Raw genomic sequence first — 19,086 nt, forward strand, 5'->3', positions numbered from 1 at the left:
TTATTCTGATTACACTAAGGTTCTACACTACACTACCTCTTAAAATACTTATAGGAAGGATAAATTATATCCTGTTATTGTTTGTATAGTAACATAAATATACCTAATCTATATTTGTGGTTATAATGCCAGACAATATTTTAATTCGATTTAAGTACCTACTTAGTTATATTCAAATGTAATTGGTATTTGTGGTTACAATGCCAAAAATAATTAATTCAATCTAATTAATAATGTTTTGAAAACAATCTTTACTAAAATTAGATTTTGTAAGCTGTATGTTTAGTAAAGTGAAGTATTAAAGTCGTCACTACGACGCCGGTAGGTGGCGCCGATGTGCCGTTTACAACCATTGATCTATAAATATAAAGATCCGCCACAAGCGGGCAAAACTTGAAACATACAAAATACGGCAAGTGGTGTAAAACGACTCCAGCCAAGTCCAGTCGCTCTCGCGCGGCGTAGTAATACACACGAATGTCACGGAACACGTTGAACGTCATTATTTTGAATTTAAAGCCTCAAAATGCCTTCTTGTGCAATGCGTAAATGCAAAAATTATGCTCGAAAAAGAAACAAACTTCATGGAATCACCTATCACACGTAAATGAAGAGAAATTATTAAATTTCGTTTATTTTTCGTGTTCGATCCGCCATGATTACGTGAGTAACCAGAAAGAGACAAAGTATGTTTTTGTCAATGAAAGTGATAAAGACGCAAAATGCATGGTCATAGATCAACAGAACAGAAGTGACATTTTATTGAATCTGACGATGTTCATATGTCGTATGTTATAGTTTAAGATCCCACTGCTTAATTTTTATATTAGTGTGTTTTTAGTCAAAATATAACATTTTATGGTTTATTTTAATAAAATAAAATCGATATATGGGAAATTCTGTATCCTAATCTTTAAATTTCCTTCGATACCTGTGGTAAATAATAAAAAATATTACCATAAAATTTATATAGGATAGTATACGGTATTTTAAAATTTCTTTAATTGAATAAATATTTCAATCATTAAGGTCGTATTTCTTCCTTAACCTAAACATAATTTAATAAATAATCTTTGTATAGCCAGAAATTAATCCTCAAAAAGACCACGGTAAAATTAGAATCTTATATATAAAATTCTCATGTCACAATGTTAGTTACTGTACCTACTCCTGCGAAACGGCTTTACTGATTTTCACCAAAATTTATGTGCATATTCAGTAAGTCTGAGAATTAGCTACTATCTATTTTTCATATCTCTTAAGTGATAAGGGTTGTTCACCCTTAACATTTTTTTATTTATATGGCAACACAATGTTTGCTGGGTCAGCTAGTACATTTATAAAATTTACACAACTTTGCAATTAATGGTCGTGTGTAAAATAAAACTGATAATAATAAACATAGATTAGTAAAGATACTTCGCCGCCTTGAAATTGAAATAAGCCACAAACGGCTTAATAGTAAGTTCTTTTTTTGAATTCTTGACAAATAAAAACATTTTTAGAGAAAATATACGAATAAATAACTAATACTGCGTAATTTACATAATAAATAAATAATTATTTCAAATATTTTAGAGACATTTTAGCACGGAGACGTGGCAAAACTTTTTTACAGAACTATTTCAATTCTCAAAACTGGGTACATTTTCTTGTTAGGAGTGAGTAATATTTACTAATCTATGATAATAAATATAAACTATTTTTAAATCATATATTTTAAACCAGTCGATACATCTGTATAGATACATTCTTTCAAATTATATTTTTATTTAATAATTATTTATTTAGTTAAACTGTACTATAACATTTCTACGTAAACGACGTACTAAAACTGTTATCGACAGTTTTGGACATTTTTTACCTTCTGTTCCATTATTTCATTGTCTTTGACAAGCATGCGGATCAATGGGATAGCCACCATACGTCCCGTTTTTAACGGGACAGTCCCTTTTTCCGATGCTTCGTGCCGTTGTCTCCGAAATGAACCGTTGCCATTGTCAATTAAGTAACAGTATATAGTATAATTATGAAAAAAAACATGGGGTGCTCCATTTACCAGTTTTGTAAAAAGCGCCCCACATTTTTTCCACAATTATACTATTTACTGTTCCTTAAATGATTCATAGATTGAAAATTATTTTCTACTTTTTAGTTAATTTTATCATAAAAGCGTGTTTTTTAGTATTTAACTATATTTTTTCAAGTAAAAAGTATTTGACTTAAAAAAATCGATGTCCCGTTTTGACTGAAGTAATCATTGGTCACTATATTCCATGGTCAATATTTACGTTTGCGTAGACTTGAAACGCAAGGTCAAACACTAGTTGTCTTTTTTTATCACATTGTTCTAATAGCTCTGTCCCTTATAGAACATTTGTCTATATAGTAAAGGTAAGTAAAATAAAAAACGTGCATGTGTGCTATCAAAGCAGTTTCGCTCAAGTTTTCTCTTAAGTTAGCGGGCGTATAACGTGTCTAGTATAAAATGTCATTGTTTACAACTATTTTTACAATTAGTCCATAAACTTAGCTTCATAGGTACTAAAATTAATATCGTTATTATAAAATAATATATTTGTTTCCTTGAAGTATAAAATAGGTATTAAGTCTGCGTTTTAATACCAAATTACATACTATATGAGAACCTCTTTTTGTAGGAGATATGAGCATAAAATCAATTTTAACGTTTAAACATTTTTTGGAAATCTTTTTAAATATACTAAATTTTACCCCCAATCAATCACTATTAGGAAGTATTCGAGCATAACTTTTTATCAATTTGGTTTGACTAATTGTTCATATTTTAAAACGGTTTCAGTTTAACCTTATACGAGTAGGTACGTAAATAACTCATTGTTCGTCACTCTTAGCGTTAACTTAAGACAGTCGTTATAGCGAATTATCTATTATTATCTTTGGACTGCGCGTATTATTTATGTAACGTTACAGTCATAACGGTCGAGGAACACGGAAATATGTTGGAAACATAATTAAACTGAAGTTTCATAGCGAGTGACTTGTCGCCCCGTCGGCGAGGCGCCGCCCGCCGCCGCCGATGTGTCAGTCACACTATTATTTTGCTCTACTACCCCACGATACCCCACATCTCATGACACTGGCGACATTCGAAAATAACATCGTACTCACAACTGTTACGCATCACTGTGACCTGTTCTATTTGAGGTTAGATATTATAACTGTTAGTTAAAAAAATCACTACATTTTTATTCTTTGTCTTCTTGTATTATGTTGCGCTTATTCCTTTTTAGAAGGAACAGATCATTAGTAGCATCATGTGATAATATTTTACCATCCTTTCATTGCCCTGTCAATTGCCCTAATCTAACTCTATTTAGAAAAGTAACTATGGCATTTTTATTGTTGTTTATTCACGTTTCATACTCCATCAAAAAGGTGATTTGGGAAATACCTAAAAGTTCACATACATCATATAATCTAAGTCGGTTTTTCCTTTGCAAATGAACATCTGAGAGAGATCTTGATACGGTTTATCAAAACTAAACCGTAAATTACTTATGAGAAGGTACTTGTCTAGTGGTCAATTTGTACATAGTTACACATTTTCCAAATTTTTTTATTGATAACAGTCAAGTGTCATGTTATCGCCTACCAAATGAAGGAGAATCAGTTGACAAATAAATAATAAAATGACTGAACAGTTTTTACATATTAGATAATTACATATTTTTATTTATCTCATTATTTTTCTTTTTATTTATCTTAGTAAACATCTCTTTCGCGAATAACAGGTAACTAATAAAGTTTAAATCATAAAAGTTCGAAAATATATCATTACTAAAAAAAATTAATCTACGTAAGAATTCCGTCAAGCTTGGGGAAGAATATGACATTTTTCTTTGAAGAAATCGTTGTTATCAGTCGGCGTTACTTTGATCGATCTTATTATCAGTAGAAAAACCTTAAAACAGATTATTTTAAATTCCGTTACGGGTTATATTTCTGCACAAAATCCAACAAAACATTAAACGAAACAAAAAATAGGCAAATAGCACGTTATAAGTAGAGAACAAACATTTCGGCGAAATTCTTAGAAAAGAGTATTTTTAGGTCGAATTTGGTCTGAAGTCTGTTCTGCTTAGTGCCTACATCCGCGTGAGAGTTATAATTAAATTAACAACGTTTTTTGCAAGGTCGTTTTCGTGATGCATTACTAGGAATGCTGTTTACCTCCGAGTCAATACTTAGGTTTGATGTGTAGTTTATATTAAAATGAATAAGCATTTTATTAAATCATAAACTACATAAAGCATTAAATCATTTAATAAATTGGTTAAGTTTTATTAGTAACTAATAATAATTTAATTAGAAATAAATAACACTTTCATATGAGGCTACCATTCTACCATCAAGGACGCCAGTCCTATATGGAGTTGGTTGAAGATGTCCATGGGCGACAGGCACCACTTAAAATCAGGTGGACTGCATGCTCGTTTTCTACTTCAATCTGATTATAAAATGCATATGCGCTTCCGTGCAACGGAAGGCACGTTAAGTCGGTCTTGATTGTTATTGTTGCATAGGCGTCGTTCAACCTTCCGGGAGGCTCTATAGGTTTTACAATATCCCATACGGCCACTAACCTGTACTTTACCACACCAACTCACGTACCATCATCCCTTTGAAACTCTAGGTTCTCCATACATTAGGATAGACCCTTGCCCAACAATGGGACTGAAAAAGGTTTAAGCCAGTTGGCCAATTAGTTCGTCTCACTAATTGACGGTAGCCATATAACCAGTGATTATATTATTACGGTTACTGCCATCTATGGATGAAAATAACCACACAGTTTATATTATACATATTTGTTGTTTATATTATACATATCTGAGTAAAATAATGTAAAACATTTCGCATATAGCTGTACAAAGACTACCCACATTATTAAATTAGACGTTAAAAATACAAAGAAGGCACCTCAAAGATGCGATTTTGAGTTCAAGCACATATATGGACCGATTCTCATTTTCGGATAGGTAGGTGCAGCCTACGCAACTCGAGACAAAGGATACGGGATCATATCTACCTAAACACACTACCTTGGCTCATGCTTATTGGGTTCCATTTATAATTGAACCCTGAATTTAAAAAAAATATAATAATTATTTGCGATTGTTGACACCATTGTAAGACAATTTGTTGAAATTTTGACAATGTAAATACATTTTAAATGGAAGGTTTCTGAAATTTTAATGATGTATGGCTGTCAATAATTACACAAAAAAAAGAAAATCAATTACAAATCCATAGATTTCACTTTATTGTCTTTGCCTATTTTTTATGTATTGATATAGCTGATACTCGATTATTTAATAAAATTTAAATTTAATTTAATCAAAATATTATAATTACCGAATTATATATTTTTAACAATAAAACAATAAGTCAGTTAATAAATTCAACAAGATCATATTTGCTTAAAACATCAACTTTTTAATACGTGACATTTGCACCTCTACATCGACTCTACACTAAGCGTTCCCTGAATATTTACGAACATACGATTTAATTATACATGTTATTGATTATAACTTATTGACAGTTGATTATTATCGACACAAGATAATAAATGGCACTGCTTATAAGTTCATATGAAATGACATTGACGTTTGTTTTACAGAAGGCTCTACTACCACTACGACTATTATAGTATTTATGTACGGAACGTGTCTCGTACACGTACGTATATGTGTGGACGTACTATACATGTGTATACATACGTGTAGCACGGTTGAGGTGCGTTTATAATGCTGTCGCTTTTCGCAAAACCACATAATGTAATGAGTGAAAGAGACGAACGACGCGCGGGGGGGACGCGCCGTATGAATTGATAAAAGCAACAGTTGAACTGGACGAAAATTCAGTTTGAAAAGATACTGTGCGTGGTAATGTGTTGCGGCGCCGGTCAGCAATGAGCGTCATTATTAAAATGTGACTGCGATGCGAATGAGTGTTCGGATAGGTTAAAAATTAAAATTGCTGTGATTGAATTATTGTAATAACAAATAGGTGTGCGAACGACTTTACCTCGTAAGGTGACGTGGACGTCGCGTCCAAGGATTAAAAGCTTATTGCGACGAAAATCAAGCAGGAAAAAACTTTCTTTGTGATCTGAATACGTAGTTAGGGGTCGTTATTACGTTACGATTCGTTCTCTAATGCATAACACGTGATCGTCGAAAATTCTCGAAAACGTTGAGCAGATTACCTCAGATTATCATTTAACTAGTGTTCATTCGTGCCGGATTAAGTGTTCTTAACTAAATTATGGTTGTTACGAAAGTCGATAACATGGCATCATATTCCACGTTTACGGGAAAACCAAAAATTTTCTTCCCAAAGAAGGTAAGGCACTTAGCGATATGCTTGTTAAACAAAACGTTTTTTTTTGTTAGACATAAGATGGTTTACTGTACGTTAATATCTGCGTAGGTTTAAGTTTTATAATTAAAGTATCGTATTCGAATAAATTTTCAGTTTTATAAACAAAACAATCCTTTATTGACTTGCAATGTTTGTGTAGGTGAATGTGAAGGCGAAAATTGTTTTAAATACGTGAACGTGTGTTTACCTCGTTGTACCGACTTGGTATTTTTAAATAACCCACAGCTTCACGTAAAATAAATTACAAAATTGTTTCCTACTTACGTCTTTAGCTCTACGTCAATCTTGTAGAGAATACAATTCCTTTAACGCACAAAGACAATAAAGAATAATAAACCAGTTCTTTGATCCATGTGAGAATATGGACTGACAGGCGAGATTCTAAAAAGGCATTAGATACCGAAGATGGTGAAAAATAATGAACTAGTATTGTAAATCGCCCGCCAATGGACTCTACGTAGAGTTCAATTAATGCAGACCGCTTACCTAGATAATAAGTATATCGTATCCTCATAAATAATTGTACTTATGTCTATTGTTATATTTAATTTTTCATAACGTTTAATTGAGTTAATGAATTATCATATATTATGTGTATTCCGAAATAATTGAATTAAAGCGAAAATTAGGGGTCAACAATTGACCGGAAGCTCACTTAAAATCAATATCAATTTGCAAAAAAAAACGAGAAATAACAGTTATACCAATGTCTTAATAATAAACAAAACAAGAGTTACTTATTGTTATTAATAACCGGAAATCAGCCATTAACCACTGATAAGTATCAGTACCTGCTTTACGTAGACGTAGTAACCGAATGGACTCCTAATGTATAATCCTAATAATATTTAGAATACCATTAATTTGAGAAATTCGCTTTGGGAAAAGGCTTTTGTTTTTTTACCGTTATATTTATCGCAAACATTGCTTACACTAAGCTCCTTGAACCGTCACAGCCCAAAGCCGATGGATCTTGGTTCAGTATTTCAAAGCTTTTTGGATCTGAGTATAACAAAAACCAAAATTCACCGATACTCATCTATTTTACTATTATTATTACTGCAATAATAATCTTCAAATTTACATACCTATGTGTATCGGGATGATAAGATAAATAATAATCTGAAGATTCTGAAGTGAGTAAGCATTCGATTACAGGATTTGATCTGTCGAATACGGGCAGTGAAAATCAGAAAACGGTTCCAAAGAAGCATTTTATTTTAAGAGAATCGTTAATATAAAATATTTGATATGATGTCTAAAAATGCGTGCAACTAAGGCTTCCTTTTCGAAATCTGAATCTTTTTGTTCAGATAAGTCTTTTTGGAATTTAAAAGTTATTAAGTAAGACTTAAAGAATATTAGTAATATTAGCTGTAATGGCTGTAACCCACATGGCCACGGGTCAGTGGCCAACTTGTATATTCGTAGTGTTTTAATGGCTCCTCAACATGTTTTAACGACTGTTAACTAAAGACAAAAGGAATATTACAAGACTGACTTGCTTACTTTAATGTTATTCAGATTCAAACAATTTAATGTTCTTCGAAATTTTAATTCTGTTACCTTCCAATAATGCATTTTTTGGTAATCCATTCCTAACCTTACTCTTCACCAAGGTTTCGCGACTAAGTCCACATTTCTCCAGACTCCTCTGTAGTCAGTAAATTCACTGTATTCTTACATAAATACTGGTCGCGACTTCGTTTGTTGCGTTGTGGTCGCCAACTGAAGAAATTTCTTTTTCGCCGACTTTTGCATCTCCAAAACTTCTTTAGATCATCGATTCTGGTCGGAAGTCGACCTGTACTTCCATTGTTGAAGTGTAATCTCCACTCGAGAAAATTACTTGTTCATCGATGTCTGGATGTTCAAAAGTCATCGTTTCATCGCCACTACGTTGACCAGGATGTCAACTTAGAATCTGCCGTCGCTAACCTTCTTTAGCTACTTATTTCACGAATGTGCAATGGGGTTTCCCATTGGTATTTACTAAGCCTCTCTTCAAACCACACTGAATCACTAACCTTTTTGATGAGTTTCTAAAATATGATTTCTCAGTTCCTTAGTTTGACATACGAGTAAATAACGATACGTTTATAATCCGCCCTAAGATTTAGAAATTTCCTTTTTTAAACACAATGCATTAGATGTAAACACAATACATGTAGAGTCAAGTAGAGTCATCTCTATCTGTTACGAAGTACTAATAAAGAAACAGTGAGTTCATTTTTTTTTTTTTCAATATCCTTTGTTAAATTGAAACTTTTTCCTGCCTGTCTTTTTACTTTGAAATAGTACAAGTGGCATTAATGTTTGAAGTACTTAAATCAGGCTTGCATACATTTTGCAATTGCAAAAGAATTCATGTACGAGTAACACATTACGCAATGACATATTATAAGACTGATCTAATCGAAAATGTATTCACTCTTCTGAATTATTCTGTCTTCAGATAATATTGTCACCGCGTGTGTACTGTATGATTCAGTTAAGACGTTCCACTTAGCCCGACCTACTTCGGAAATATTCGCACCTCAACCTTGGCGGAGTTCTGTGAAACGCCTGCAAACCATTCGTAGGTTTCAGCTAAACAGAAGCGTTACGTACTCCTATGTACATGTTTGTTTTCGTGAAGATTAGCGACTGTTTCTGAGTACGCTTCATGAAAGTATTTATTTTGTGTAAGCCTCTGAGGACACTTACAAATGTCAGTCACAATATTTTTTACAACCGGATCGGCACATTACCGCAATTGAGAAGATCCGGTAAGAAATTTTGTGGTTTTATATTCTTTTCCTCTTGTGTGCAGTTTAGTTCGAAAGCTTGTAAAGTTTGAAAGCGACTTAATTTTATTCTGAACATTTCGTTTTCTCTGTTATCTTTCACACGCAACAGCCGTGTACAGTCTAAATATAATGTACGTGGAACAAGGTCCCCTGTGCAATATCGGTGACCTACAAATGCGTCGGGTCGCATTGAACATGCAGATTGTATTAAAACACGCCGCCTTAAAGGCGAGATTCAAACATCACGCAATCAGGTTAAAGGGTAGACATCGTTCCCACATCTGGTTGGTACGAACAACAAATGAATTTAAACCTTGTTGTTGTAATGGAAAGGCGTGCATTTATTCTATATACGTTTCCCTTTGATATCGCCGCGTTTTGATAAGAGCACTGCGCATACACTGAACATTACAATGTGCAGTTTCACTGTTTACACAAACTAGTTGGTACCGATACCTGTTATTGTGTCTTAAATAGGTCAGGGTTTTGTGGTTCCAAGTCGAGGAAATAAAAACATAACCAGTTAGACGCTGACGTCGTTACACGATTATGACGGCCCTGTAGAGCCTTCGCTACGTTGAATGTTCTCAACACTCGTAGCAAGGGAAAAGGAAACACATATTTCTTTCATGTAAAAAAATAAGTGTAACATCACTATAAACAAAGACTAATTATGCGTTCAGTATCTAAAATGAAAAGTGTTTGAAAAAAACTTTGATATTTTTATTGATAATTTTTGATCTATCACGGTACGGTACTAAAATCAAGGTAAATTATTATTTGATTGTCAAGAAATGTAATTATTTTGACCTACAAAATCTTTTCACATACAAAACATTTGATAATGCCCCGTCAGTTAGACTAATGATCGTAATAACAAACATCTTAAATAATAATACGCATTTAATTGCGTCTGAAAATTAGTATTTAATTGACGAATTATGGATCGTTTCGGTTGACGTATTTTCTTTGGCATAGTGTGATTTTGTGAATAAATTTTACATTGACCTAAAATCAAAAACCACTTTGTCTTAAAAATAATCTTTTGAACGAGTGTGATCTATATTAATGCATAACTAAATATTTATAAAAATTACAACATCGTGGTCTCAGTGTGTCAAATCACAACGTTTAACTAATGTTAAAGGTCGGTAACTTAACCCTTGTTAACCTAACTGTAATATGGCGTTCATTTTAATAAACATAAAACATTACCAACCTATTCAACTTGGGTGTTCTTGTAACCCATTGAACCAATCAGTGCTATCCTGAAACATGACCAACGAGAGATTTCTCGTGAATCCATCTGCATACATCATACATACAATAAACTCTATTAATGCCATCAAGATTGTAATGCGATAATCAATCTGCTCCGGCGCCACGCGCAGTCAATGGGTTAATTTAGATATATGATTGTCGTTAAAATTACTTGAACTAGGCCACGGACACGATAACTTCACCATAAAAACTAACTTACGTCATGCAAGGTGTTATACACTGAAGGGTTAAGTAAAATGAGGGTGTATTTTATAAATGAGTTTAAAATATGAGTTTGAATCAAATTTTAACATTTAAAATGTGTTATATAAATCGATATTAAATTAATAAATTGAATTCATGATTGAATTAAAAATTGACTTAATCTTCGGTTTTGCGGTTTAAGATTACAATCAGTACTGTAAAGAAATGTTGAAAATAAATAATAATATTTAAAAATCCCTGTTTCCCCACTACCTGCGGAATAACTTAAAATTTTATTAGGTGTTTTCAATAAATTCATAGACATGCACGTAAAACAATAACTTACAAAATCATAATAATATAACACTATTTAAAAAAATATAACTATAAACACATAACGTAGGTATACCCAAAAATGTGTCTGAAAAACAATTTTATGGAACGTTTTTTAAGCTTATCGAACACTTTAACTACTGAGTGCTTAAAACCTTCTATAAGAATTTTTTTATGAATAAGACCGTATGAATATAACGCATACCCAAAAATGTGTCCAGTCAATATTCACGATGTCCGCACCTGGGTTGAATGTCCAGTGCATTCCTCGCGTGCCAGGAACAATAAGGGATCGTCGGGACGAAGAATGCTGTATGGAATGCTCGTGGTATCTTCCTGTATAGCGGGTCTACGCTTTGGCAGAATTTGTCAGCTGACTCATTACTTTTAATTAACAATCCAAATTTGGATCGTATGCAAAAAGTTATGATAGTTAATTTTACTAGCGGTATTAATTATCAATCTATACGATTGTTTTGGTTTGGTAGGTAAAGTTTAGATAGGTCGAGTATTAATACGGAATTTGGCGAATCCACTTTGATCTTCCTTTTTTGTAAAATTATAGAAATCAGTTAAATATCGAACAAAAATGTGGTGAAGAAAATGAAATATGAAACGATAATGAAATCTATCTTGTCATGATTATCTTATATGATAACTGATATCACACAAATTGCTATTCCGGAATAATAAGTAATACATAACGTAACATAATCTCCCTTTAACAACTTTTTAGATTCTTAAAGAATTAGGAATTATATTCAGGTAAATTGGCTCGGTTAAACTGTTCACAACATTTTACCCTTACTATGTGCTCCTCACATAATTCGGTCTCTGTGAATTATGACTTAATTGTTCCCTAAACCGATATCACATAACTTTTTGCCCTCCCTGTGTGTTCCTCAACAAAGTTAAATGTCCAAATGCCATACATTCCTCACATGACTCGGGCACTGTGAATTATAACTTAGTTATTTCCAATACCGATATCGTTGGTGTTCACAACTTTTTGCCCTCGCTGTGTGTTCCTTCAAGTTGGATGTCCAAAGTCCATACATTCCTCAAATGACTCGGACTCTGATGAGATGCTCCCAAAATCGATATAGTAAATGTTCACAACTTTTTGCCCTCACTGTGTGTTCCTCGACAAAAACATTCCTCGCATGCTCCCAACACTAACAGAGGATCGTTGGGACTAAAAAATGCTGTATAGAATTCTGTTGTAGGGATGGCGATCTGAGATCGATTAATAGATGAACCGATTTTTGGGCCAAAAAATACCGTTAATTTAATCGATCTCCAGTAATGGAGCGATTCAGTGAATCGATTTTTCATCCTAGAAAGTCCAAAGTCGATCTTTTCGGAGTTAGTCTAATGGGTTATAGACATTTTGTCGCTGACTGTTACGTATTTCAGTGCTTGTTTGGTCGTGATGGCCTTTTTTCGTTATCTTCGCCCTTTTTAGCTGAAAAGATCGAAGAACGATTTTTTTATAATCGATTCTTTGGGCCTCCATATTTTTGAATCGATTTATTGCACATTTATTGAATCGATCTTTTTCGGAAAGAATCGCTATCCCTATTCTGTTGTGCATATTGTATTTACCTATCGGATGTCTCGATGTTTGCGGCCTACGAACATACCGACGCCAACGTGGTACCCAAATGCGATACGTCGGTAAAATTTATGTATTCATTTTAATTGCCTAATTTCCGTTCTCCAAATTCAATGTTAAACTTATCTTGTATGTAATTTAACATAATTATCGGATCTTAAATGACCATTTCGAAAAATGTTATTGATGATGTTTACCTTTAATGATTTCTCCGAATTATAATTACTTTAATTACTAGACTGGTGTTATAATAAATTAGGGAACCCACTCTCCAAACACCATGGTGAATTTGTGCATAAGAATGTCTTTCTATCTACAGTAAAATGTTCAAATTAAAAAATAATACCACCAAAGTATAGCAGACAGTCGTTTGTTAATAATCCGAAATATACATTATTTCTTTTATATGAACAAACCTCATTTATTACATATGAAAGTGCTTAATGACATATCAAATGAAGATAACAACGATTGTGCTGTTAAGCAACATATTTCTTCATCTGTACCTTTTTTTGTGCATTTATTCGCAAACTTAGTAATAGACTCAACATCCATATTCCAATCAATGGACAAAGGGTCAATTGTTATGTCTAAGAGCAGACATCGAGCCGACAATAATTTTGATCAGATCACATTCAGTATTGTATTTATCAAGTGAACTTTCCTCGGAGGAAGCGACGGTGGGCGCCAAAAATAGCGTTTCCGTCGAACGTCGAGCGGTCTAAGTAGGAAGTCCACTAACACTCGCCACTCGACTCTTCCGCCCGCCTACTGTCCCGACGCTTATCGAGTTTTATAACGCACTTATGAGCTGCAATGCAATGTGCCCACGCACAGTCTCTTAAGCTGAATTAAATTGCCCGTACTTTGAAACGAAATTATTGACCGTCGGCGATTTAACTCGTGAACCCCAGGCCGCCTCCGCCCGCGTCCTAATGCTCGTCTGGCACTAATGACCGCAAAATACGGTAATCTGGCGATGGCGCGCAAATTCTCTCTGATATAACATTTGATAAGGCAAATAGAAAGATACTTTAACGCCTTGAAATTGAATGAAGCCACAAAAGCTGATGATGAGGATTTTATCAATTATTGTTTGAATTCTTGACAAATAAAAAATAATTTTAGAGAAAATTTGCGTATAAATAACGAATAGGGTAGGGCGGGGCTAGTTGAGCAATTTTTTACTTGAACGGATATAGCTCCTCAATGATAAGTCTCAACGATTTGTTAAGCGGCTTAATGGATTCGTAATTTATCCCTCAGCAAAAGTGTTCATAGTATTTTTTTGTAAGAAGGCGAATTTAAGATCTGCAGCTATTTACATGCAGGAAGGCAATTATGCTCAATGTACCCCATTGGTGGGGTAAGTTGAGCAAGGGTATGGGGCAAGTTGAGCACGAATTACGTTAAGAATATCATGTTCAATGTTGACTAAGGATCAACTAAAATATGTGTTTGACAATCAGCTCTTTATTAATCGTCTTTTAGTTATAGAACAACAACATTATTTCTTAGAACAATGAACAACAAATCTTAGACTCGTGGGATAAGTTGAGCAACTATAGCTCAACTAACCCCAACCCGGGATTTTAAAACAAAAGTGAGGTTGAAAAAAAATCATACTAAATATACCCGGAACAACTTCACATATCAAAAATACAATAATTCTCTGAAAGATTAACACCTACCTTATTGAAAACAAATATCTATTGACTAATACAGACGAAAACTTGCGATAAACGACTTTTTTACTTTTTGGTCACAAAATAAACAAAACGCACGTGAGCTTTACTGGCTCGTCCAGCCGGCTCTAACGATCGCGTGATGATTACCTCTCCCACTACTCCTTCTTTTCGCCATTAGATGTCTATGCGTACGGTGAATAGTTTGCGAGATATTTTGATTGCCCAACTTGCCTCCCTGCTCAACTAGCCCCGCCCTACCCTACTGCGTAATTTACGTACCTAATAAATAAAAAAGTATTTCAAACATTTTAGGGACATTTTAGAATGGAGACGTGGAAACACTTTATTGTTGCGTATTTCAATGCGATGCGTATTTCAATGAAATTGTTCCGTATTTCAATTCTCAAAACTGGTTACATTTTCTTGTTAGGAGTGATCGATCTATGTATTTTACTCATCTAAGGATAATAAAGTATTATGATCGTTTCCGCCGAAACAAGCTCATTGCCTTGATCTTTGATGATGTTTAATTTGTTCTTAATTACAAATCAACAAGCAATTAGGTATTACGTTACAAGTACCTGGGTGACAGTAATACGCTGTGAAACAAATGTTATTTAATTAGTCTACTATTAAAAACACGCTAATGTTGGCACCGTCCATTAGGACTAAATAGGTAATTGAAAGTTGTGACCATTATGATATCGCCATATTTTTAAGGTGTCATTTGACAAAATATATTGTTTTAATTAATTAAGTAGTTAAAAAGGAATTTCATGACATATATCCAATTAATCTAACGCTTAATAATCTTATATATAAAATTTTCGTGTCACAATGTTAGTTACCGCACTCCTCAGAAACGGCTGTACCGATTTTCACCAAATTTTATATGCATATTCGGTAGGTATGAAAATCGGCTACTATCTATTTTTCATACCCCTAAGTGATAAGGGTTGTTCACCCTTAACATTTTTTTATTTATATGGCAACATAACATTTGCCGGGTCAGCTAGTATCATAATAAAAATATCAGCCCCTGCGTTTTCGAACCTCAGGGATCCCGATTGAAAAACTTAGTTTCAATCCACTAAACTATCTGCTTCATACAATGTATGTAGGTACTTATACAATTATAGCAGGATTTATTATCTATTATTATACCGGATATTCCGTTGTATATAGGCATGTAGATAAACTCATAATAGCCAGTAATATAAATAAACGATTAAAATAATACTTACCTATCAAGCGCTTGTACAATAAAAATGTCATACGAACATGATTAATATCATTAAAAGTAATTGTATTTACATAATATTATAAATATGATTATTCATACTTGTCGATCTAATGTTATGTCATGGAATTAACCGTTTGTACTTTTATAATACCCTTTCGAGTTTCATGGCAATTACAATGGTTCCTACACACTAGATTGTGTGCGTAGAAACCGTAGACACACACAAACACGAGTACAAAAACACCTAAATCCCGAACAAATAAAAATGATCATTTAAGTTTTTGTATTACCGGAGATCGAACGTGGAACTCTTTGCACGACAACAGTGGAATAGTAATGTGTTGATAATATTATTATTGCAATCTTATATACAGACATACTTTAAAACTATGCAATATTTATAATTTGAGACCTAAATAAATCTTTGATCATATAATTTATGATAAATACAATACAATGCTCAATCGGATTTTACGTGGTGTTCATAGACAATGTGTCTTGAATATCTATAAGTATCTATGGTAAATACAGTTACGTCATAACGTACTTTATGTCTAGAAACTGTTTTAAGCTTTTTACAGTTGTTAATAAATACCAGAGTCTAGCAAAGGGACATAAAAAGGGCTGCAACTGAGATAAAACGTAGACACCAGTTTAAAATGGCTACTCAACAGCTGATAGATTGTCGTGTAACAAAATGAACCTTATTTGATATACAGCGTAGAATCAAACGATAATCGAACGTAACGACAATGCAACAAGGTAGTTGTTTAGGTTTGATATCATAAAATGCAAGAAAAGAATAAGTAAGGAAAAGGTAAATGAACTCTGAGTCATTCATTCATAAACATTCAGATGAATCATAGTCTTACGTTTTAATGTTGTGCCGATGATATAAGAAATCCGTCATAGGTTCAATTGACAAATTAATAGAGGATAACAGTATCGGAATAATGCGTTTCTTATAAGTACTTGAAGGTGGTAAAACCCTGTATGGTTCGACTCCAGCCGCACCACCTCATAACCTTTCTGCCTCATAACAGCAGTGTTAAGCGCAGCGTGTTCTGATTTGAAGGATGTGGTAAGGAAGCCATACTTTTTCGAGGCGTTCCAGCTTAGTCGTCAGACGTAGCGGCGCATATGAGGCCGATCTCAGGTAGGAATATCTCATCTTATCTGGGGTTGATTACAGATGTTGATATATGCGGCAGTAGCCACTTACCATCAGGTTTAATGCATTCTCGTCTGCTACTCCTATATTATAAAAAAGTACTTCCTTCACAGTCATAGCAACGTCAATGACACTATCTATCAGTAAAGATAACAAAAACCACACAAAGTGTGAGTGTAAGTCATATGACTAACTTTACGGCATGCCTTTTTTGTTTCCATTATTTACTTCTACCTATTTAGGTCACATAGTATAGTAGTAGATACTGCAAGGTTTAAAATACCGCCCATTACATATTAGTATTACCTACACAAAAAATACATAGATAAGTGCAAACTGCAAATACAATTGAAATTTTTTGATTAAATTTAAAGTTGCCTTTATAAATAAAGAGATTACAATATTTGAAAATTGTATTTCAAATTTATTATGTTTAAATAATACCACCAAATCTAAATTAACTTAATAATTTATACCCAGTATTTTAATATAAAATTCTATCTATATACTCCAACATTTTTACGATAATTTTGATCATTTCCAGTCTCATTATGGTGAATTGATTCTGATATATTATTTTCTTTACAGGTACGTTCAGAGGAGTCTCTGCTTGCCCCGGAAAAACCTTCAAAAACTGCACGATGGGTATGTTTCTTGCTAGTAATTTGGTTGGGGGTACTTGTAAGATCGCTGGCCATCCTCATCGCATTCTCATATAGCTTGGAACGAAAAACATGTATTAGCTAAAAGATTCTTTGATATAAAGGTTTAGTGCGTTAACCAAAAATCTATACATGTCAATTTCGACTATTTGTGATGTAGAGTTTTGTAGTCGTATCGACGTCGGATAATTTACAAGAGCTTACGTTAAAAGTTTAAAAACATCGCATTACGCAAAATGTTTGTAGGAGCTTTCATTTTTCACCATAGTATTTATAACAAAGGTACTATTATTTTCATAGATAGAATGTTCGGCTAAATCTCATATGATTTCCTTTTTTTATTTATTTATTCATTTATTTCAGACCACAAGGTCCATATCACGTTTAAGTAGCGATTATAAAAAAACTTATTTAAATTCGATGTGCGTTATTATAATTACCTATTACATAATATAAACAAACATAAAATAATAATGTAATTATTCATGTTACTATAAAAAGTATATTATCGCCGGTCAGTAGCTATTCTGAGTCAATGATTGTGATTATTTTAGTTTTTTTTTAACAAAACAATATTATTATCGAATAAGGAATAAACATTGACACTCGAAGTTGACACTGGATATATATGATGTACGTAATATTTGACATCGCGCTTGTATAAAACATTTAAAGGCTTACTATTTAGAAATATAAATTGAAATATATTTACAAAGACAATGTAACTCTATATTTGTCCACAATTATCTATCAAGATATTTATTTCTGATAAAAAATGTCTAAAATTAGAAATACGAACACAATTATACTTTTAAAGAAAATCTAGCAATTATTTTAATTTCCTTCATTTGAATTACCATCTACCACCACTTACCATCAGGTGGATGCATGCTCCTTTGCTCTCAATCCTATAAAAATATTTTAATAACTTTGCAGTCGCGTTTCTGGACTTAACAGGTACAATATCTTTTGTTTTCAGTCATATTATTGTAACGAATGCTATATCGGTGAATAAATATGCAAATAGGTACTCACATGGAAACCGTATTACATGATTGTATTGTTTTACACTGCGTCACTCAGTAAATACCTCTGAAAACAATGTTATCTACATATTTTCACACACACCTACCACCAACGGGAACGTAGACTGTAAACAAATTAATTATTAATATTGTCAGTATGTTGTTGATAAAATATAATATGTGGTATATATGGGATTTGCTTAGGAATCTCGAAAATGTCTAATGCAAACCCTATGATAATAAGTGTATGTCAAGTAGGTATGTAATTAATTATTATGTTGTTTACATATATGAAACATAATGGACTAGTGATTCAGCAAAGGTTTTGTTAAATAGTTTATTTCTAAAATTATATAAAGGTTGATTTATTAAAGACATTGAACGTGTCATACACGTACCGTAGTTGTACCGTAATTTCTGCAGTAAAGTATTTTTTTTTAGATTTGTATTAGCGTATTTATATTTATTGTAACACAGACACATAGACACATTATTTATAAATATTAGCGTCGGACAACGTGTCCAGATGTAAACGGACTTTAAAAAATTTAAACTTAAACCTCATATCCTGAAATTACGCAACTTTGTCTAAAGTCTAAGTCAAAGGAACTTGAGTTAATACCGGTCTTCCTTTTGGTTATCAGTTATGTGGGATTATGATTATGTT

The 19,086-nt window shown here is 33.0% G+C and overlaps 1 protein-coding gene across 9 annotated transcripts in view; it reads left to right on the plus strand.

The window, feature by feature from the left end:
• Positions 1-19,086, plus strand: part of Sarm (sterile alpha and armadillo motif) — an 87,618-nt gene that overhangs the window by 43,191 nt on the left and 25,341 nt on the right. For 3 of the 9 annotated variants that reach the window (XM_073088346.1, XM_073088347.1, XM_073088348.1), the window contains one exon: positions 17,321-17,377. The exons of 2 other annotated variants lie outside the window; for them this stretch is intronic. In XM_073088346.1, coding sequence (XP_072944447.1) covers positions 17,321-17,377 — 57 coding nt within the window. Of the gene's footprint in view, positions 1-5,912; positions 6,391-17,320; positions 17,378-19,086 lie in introns of those variants that run through there. 4 more of the 9 variants (XM_073088351.1, XM_073088353.1, XM_073088354.1 and 1 more) reach the window with 2 other exon arrangements.

Source organism: Epargyreus clarus, unplaced genomic scaffold (genome assembly GCF_041222505.1).
Source record: "Epargyreus clarus isolate Ecla_fem2 unplaced genomic scaffold, WU_Ecla_fem_2.2 ptg000026l, whole genome shotgun sequence".
Classification (NCBI taxonomy): Eukaryota; Metazoa; Arthropoda; class Insecta; order Lepidoptera; family Hesperiidae; genus Epargyreus; species Epargyreus clarus.